A 6692-nucleotide genomic window follows, 5' to 3' on the forward strand; every position below is an offset into this window, starting at 1 on the left:
GAACACGATGGCCGGGGGACCTTGAAGAGACACACAGGATCCCAAACTACCCAAACTAACAATCAAACCCAATCTAACAACCAAACTAGTCAATCTAACAGCCAAACTACCCAATCTAACCAAACTACTCATGCTAACAATCAAACTACCCAATCTAACAAGCAAACTACTCAATCTTACAACCAAACTAACCAATCTAACACACAGACTAGCCAATCTAACCAAACTGGCCAATCTAACAAGCAAACTACCCAATCTGACAGCCAAACTACTCCATCTAACAACCAGACTACCCAACAAACAACCCCAGTAAACAACAGGACTAAACAATTAAGCCCAACCTTGTCACAACTCACGGCGCTCAATTCCACAACGAGCGGCCAAACGAAGCACTTGAACCCTTCCTTGTTACAACTCGGGGTGCTCAATTACACTGGAAAGTCTCAAACCAGGAAACACAGCCCAGCCTTGTCCAATCTCGCGGCGCTTAAATCTGCAAGGAACACTAGGAAACAAAGCCCGGTCTCGTCGCTACTCAAAGGGCTCAATTCGACACACACACGAACCACGAAACCCAACCCAACCCTGTCGCATATCGGGGCGCTCAAACACCCACCAGGCACCCGCAGTAAGCCCCTGAGCCCTCCTTTCCCGCAACTCGAGAGGCTCAGCTACTTAACGAGCGCCCGGACTAGGCAGCTGAGCCCTAATCTATCCCAGCTTCGGGCACTCAACTCCACAATGACATCTCGAACGAAGAAAAAGAGTCCAACCCCGTCAAATCTCGGGGCGCTCAAGATCTCAAAGAACACCCACGGAAAGCCACAGAGCCCACTCCTGTTGCAACTCGGGGCGCTCAATTCATCAGTGAGCATCCAAACTAAGCCCCAGAGTCCAAAATCGCCACAAACAAGCACTCAAACAACGCAAAAAAGGCCAAAATCTGCCAAAAAAGGGAGCCACACTTTCTCCCAACTCGGGGCGCTGAATGCAACCTGGCCCTATCGCAAGCTGGTGGACCTCCAAGGGGACATCACCCTGGGGGCCTTAATGATGGTCCACGAGAGGCACAGTGAGGTGGTCTGTGGCCCGATCATGCCCCAGGGAGGTATACAAGCCCTGGAGGCGATGATGTATACCCTCGACTACATCAACACCCACCAGGATAAATTTATAGAGGGCGTGAAAGTAGGGGCGCTGGTCCTTGACGATTGTGACACCGACACCTATGGACTGGAGCAGGCAGTGGAGTTTATCAAAGGTGAGTGGTGTGTGTGTGTGTGTGTGTGTGTGTGTGTGTGTGTGTGTGCTTCTCCTCTATGAGTGTACGCATGTTAAGGTATAGGTGTGTATGTGTGGAAGTGTGTGTGTGTGTGTGTGTGTGTGTGTGTGTGTGTGTGTGTGCTTCTCCTCTATGAGTGTATGCATGTTAAGGTATAGGTGTGTATGTGTGGAAGTGTGTGTGTGTGTGTGTGTGTGTGTGTGTGTGTGTGTGTTTCTCCTCTATGAGTGTATGCATGTTAAGGTATAGGTGTGTATGTGTGGAACTATGTGTGTGTGTGTGTGTGTGTGTTTCTCCTCTATGAGTGTATGCATGTAAGGTATAGGTGTGTGTGTGTGTGTGTGTGTGTGTGTGTGTGTGTTTCTCCTCTATGAGTGTATGCATGTAAGGTATAGGTGTGTGTGTGTGTGTGTGTGTGTGTGTGTGTGTGTGTTTCTCCTCTATGAGTGTATGCACGTTAAGGTATAGGTGTGTGTGTGTGGAACTGTGTGTGTGTGTGTGTGTGTGTGTGTGTGTGTGTGTGTGTGTTTCTCCTCTATGAGTGTATGCACGTTAAGGTATAGGTGTGTGTGTGTGTGGAACTATGTGTGTGTGTGTGTGTGTGTGTGTGTGTGTGTGTTAAAATTTCCTGTTCAACTCATTACGTTCTCTTGCGTTCAGCTCAATTTTCTCTACTTCTGTGTTCAGTTTTGTTCAACTTCGTGTTCTCTTTAAGACTAGAACAAGCTGACGAAGTTATCGAAGGTTATTATTGGCTGTGTTCTATTACTCCTTTTGTTATCTATGTTATCTGTTCTCCTGGGTTGTGTGGCTTTACTTTCGTGTTATACTCTGTTCTTCATCCGTGTTCTGCAGATGAGGGCAGGCCGTCGAGGTGTTCAGAAGTTTGTGTTATTTTTGGTTATTTACTCATCGGTTTTACTGACCTCCTATTTTTGCACACACTGTTGTTGTTACATTTTTTTCCTATCCTACTCTCTCGTTCTCTTACTTTTGCGACCCCCTGTTTCTACTCTCTACTTTTGCACACTCTGTTGTTATTATATATATTTTTTTCCTATCCCATTTTCTCGTTCTCTTATTTCTGCGACCCCCTGTTTCTACTCTCTCGCTCTCTCTCTGTTTTTGTTGCCTCTTTCACTCTTCTGTTTATCCTTTTCCAATTTCTGAATATTTCTTTAACTGCATTTTCTTTCGTTTACCCCCCCCCCTTCTCTCTCTCAAAGGGAAAAAATATCGACCTGTGCAAATTTAATCTCTGGTAGGTGGGGACGCTCACCATCCACTCACTTGATGCAGTGCTGCTCTCATGTGTCTGCCCTTTCCTCTCCTCCATCTTTCTTTCCTTCCATCCTCTTCCGTCTATCTTTCCTTCATTCTTTCCTCTTCCTTCTGCCTGTGGGTGACTTTACACTCCCTCTTCTATCCTTCTTTCCTTCATTCTTTCCTTGTCCTTCTGCCTACGAGTAACTTTACACTCCTTCGTCTGTCTTTCTTTCCTTCATTCTTTCCTCGTCCTTCTGCCTACGGGTAACTTTACACTCCCTCTTCTGTCTTTCTTTCCTTCATTCTTTCCTCGTCTTTCTACCTCCGGGTGACTTTACACTTCCTCTTCTGTCTTTCTTTCCTTCATTCTTTCCTTGTCCTTCTGCCTACGAGTAACTTTACACTCCCTCTTCTGTCTTTCTTTCCTTCATTCTTTCCTCTTCCTTCAGCCTGTGGGTGACTCAACACTGAGTGACAAGCCAAATGGTTTCCTGTACACTAGGAAACCATTTACTATGCTGGGTGGTAACCATATAACCAAATTTTGGCAACTGGTGGTTTTAGTGGGTAATGAAGGCGCTCCAATCGGATTAAGCCGGTGAAGGTTTATATCCAAGGGGTGGTTGGGGTTTATTGCTCACGTAATGCCACTCAGGGATGAGTGAGGCTGGTCACTCTCATCTTAAATGTCAGGACCAACTTGCCTAGCCATGGGCTCCTACGCTCCTAACGGGGCAACGCAGGATTGGATGATGGATGGATGGATGGTAAAGATAGAGTTTTTTCTTTTCTCCTCTTTTTTCGCACATATACGTTCCCCCAAAAAAACTCACCAGTGTTCCAAAAAAAAAAAATGATGTTCGGATGGTTACAAGTCAAAAAAATAATAAATAAAAAAATCCCCCCCTCCACCCCCACCCATCACTCAAAAGTCACCATGATATATACACTTTTCCAAAAAATTTTCATACCCCCCCATAGCTCCAAAAAAATTATATACGGGTGCACGAGTCAAAACACCCCCGTCCACCCGCCACCAACCCCCTCCACCTTTCATCCACCCACTGCATCTGTGTCAAGTGTTTAGGGAAAGAATAAAAAATTGTTGAATATCTGTCTGTCTGTCTGTCTCTCTCTCTCTCTCTCTCTCTCTCTCTCTCTCTCTCTCTCTGTCGCTGTGCCTGCCTGTCTGTCTGTCTGTCTCTCTCTCTCTCTGTGTCGCTGTGCCTGTCTGTCTCTCTCTCTCTTTCTCTCTCTCTCTCTCTCTCTGTACCTAGTCTATTATTTTTACACGGAAATAAAATCCATTGGGAGAGTGTGAAGAGGAAGACTGAGTAGGAGAGATAGATAGATAGATAGACAGGTAGATAGGTTTTTATATATAAGGTATCAATTATCAACTTATAGGAGTAATTACGGTATCATTATCGACACCTATCTCATTAGCATCACCATCACTATCATCACCACTACCATCATCATCATCATCGTCACTACCATCATCATCATCATCTTCACTACCATCATCATCACTACCATAATCATCATCATCATCACAACCATCTTCATCATTATCATCATCACCACTACCACCATCACCATCATCACCACTACCACCACCATCACCAGTACCATCATCATCATCATCACCACCACCATCACCACTACCACCATCACCACCACCACCATTATCATCATCACTACTACCATCATCATCATCATCATCATAACCACTACCACAATCATCATCATCACCACTACCACCATCATAGCAATATAACCATCATCATCATCATCATCATCACCACCACCACTACCATCATCATCACCATCATTACTACCATTCCTCCTGCTCCTCTTTCTCTTCCTTATCCTCCTCCTCCTCCTCCTCTTCCTTATCCTCCTCCTCCTCTTCTTCCTCCTCCTCCTGTCATCGCCTTCCAATTTAACTTCCCCTGTCTTCCCTTCCTACCTGTCTTCCTAGCTTCGTTATCTCCCCTTCCTCCCCCCTCCCTCTCCTCTCTCTCTCTCTCTCTCTCTTCCGTCATCCACCCCCCCTCTGTCTCCCCTTTTAATGCTCTCTCTCTCTCTCTCCCTTCCTCCCTCCCTCCCTCTCTCTCTCTTTATCTCTCTCTCTCTGATATCACCTTACATCTTGTCTTCCATTGTCATTCACCCTACCTACCCTCTCCCTTCCTCGTTAACTCTACCCTCCCTAAGGTAATAGACAAATATAGATAGATAGGTAGATAGATAGACAGATAGACAGATAGATACACAGATACACATATATCAAAATAATGCAGACAAACGGTATGTGTGTGTGTGTGTGTGTGTGTGTGTGTGTGTGTGTGTGTGTGTGTTCCTTTCTTTCAAGCGAACGGTAATAAATATTGGCCGAATTCTTTTTGCACTGTGTCGGAGTAAGTCCAGTGTCAGAAAAATACCAAACAAAATTTTTGGCAATCGCGTGCGACGAGACGGCGCGAAAATATCGGAAATAGCGATGTGCGAAAATATGCATAATTTCTTCGACTTTTTGACCAGAATTGACCATAATGGGCTTGATAACGGTATGGAAACAAAGAAAACGGTATTGGAAAATATTTGACGATGGGAAAAATATTGGTTAGGCTCGTACATTTTGCGGGAAGTAGTTGTATAGACATAAATAGATAGACTGAGATACGGATAGATGGGCAGATAGATAGATAGACAGATAGATAAAGATAGACAACCGTATACGTAGGCATAAACTGATACACAAATATATATAAATATACTGATAGATTGAGGCAGAGAGATAGATAGATAGATAGAGATAGAAAGATAGATAGACAGATAAAGATAGACAACCGTATAAAGGAATAAAGATACACAAATATATAAAAATATAGAGATAGACAGATAGATAGATACAGACAGACAGATAGATAGATATACTGTAGATAGATGCAGGTGTTCTCAATGTGTTTATGATAGTGATTATACTGGATGAGATGAGACAGTGTGAAGAAAGGTAGGCTCTTGGATTATTACAGGTATGTCAACAGGTGAGAGAGAGAGAGAGAATCAGATTACTATGACAAGATATACTAGTGAAAATGTCAACAGGTGAGAGAGAGAGAGAGAGAATCAGATTACTATGACAAGATATACTAGTGAAAGAGAGAGAGAGAGAGAGAGAGAGAGAGAGAGAGAGAGAGAGAGAGAGAGAGAGAGAATTACTATGACAAGAAATACTAGAGAGAGAGAGAGAATCAGAATTACTGACAATACTAGTGAGAGAGAGAGAGAGAGAGAGAAAGAGAGAGAGAGAAATTCCCCCTCGCACTCTGATAACCATCATCTATCACCCAATGAACGCTAATCCCTACCGCCAATACTGCCTATGAGTGAGAGAGAGAGAGAGAGAGAGATGGAGGGAAAATGGGGAGGGACTTGGAGGAAAGGAGAGAAGTTTCAACATGGAGGGAAGGTAAATGCAGGTTTGGTAAAGATACGAGAGAGAGAGAGAGAGAGAGAGAGAGAGAGAGAGAGAGAGAAGGAAAAGATGTGGGACACGTATTCCCATTGGATAGATATATTTTCCCACTGATAGATAAATTGACAGACAGGGGGAGATAGGTAGATAGATATATGTACAGATAGATAGATATAGATAGATATACATAGGCTGGTAGATATAGATAGATGACTGATAGATAGATACGTAGATGGATACATAGGCTAGTAGGTATAAAAATAGAGACTGATAAGGAGTGATAGATAAATGATAGATAGGCTAGTCTGAATGATAAAACTGATATATATATATATACAAAGAAATTAGAGTACTCTGACTTTTACTGATAGATACATAGATGGGATAGATAGATAGATAGATAGATAGATAGTATAACTTCATTTCTCCCTATCCAAACATGCTTGATGAAAATAGATAATACTGATAGATAGAAACAGATAAACACAGAGACTGATAGATAGACTGGCAGACCGAGTTAAAGATACACAGATAGATAGATATAGTGAGAAAGACAAGAACTGACAGTCATCGAGTTAAAGATAGATAGATAGATATAAATATGGTGATAGATAAAATAGATAGAAAAAAGAGATAGGCAAATACTGATAGACCCAGATA

At 43.1% G+C, this 6692-nt stretch overlaps 1 protein-coding gene across 1 annotated transcript in view; it reads left to right on the top strand.

Moving 5' to 3' along the window:
- The first annotated feature begins 1035 nt into the window (after positions 1-1035).
- Positions 1036-6692, top strand: part of LOC145401773 (metabotropic glutamate receptor 6-like) — a 62906-nt gene continuing 57249 nt past the window's right edge. Inside the window, exon 1 of the mRNA XM_080273952.1 lies at positions 1036-1261. Coding sequence (XP_080130078.1) covers positions 1051-1261 — 211 coding nt within the window. The 5' untranslated portion in view covers positions 1036-1050. The remainder of the gene's footprint in view (positions 1262-6692) is intronic.

Source organism: Coenobita brevimanus, chromosome 56 (genome assembly GCF_032717465.1).
Source record: "Coenobita brevimanus isolate Jiangsu-jjx chromosome 56, ASM3271746v2, whole genome shotgun sequence".
In the NCBI taxonomy this organism is placed as follows: Eukaryota; Metazoa; Arthropoda; class Malacostraca; order Decapoda; family Coenobitidae; genus Coenobita; species Coenobita brevimanus.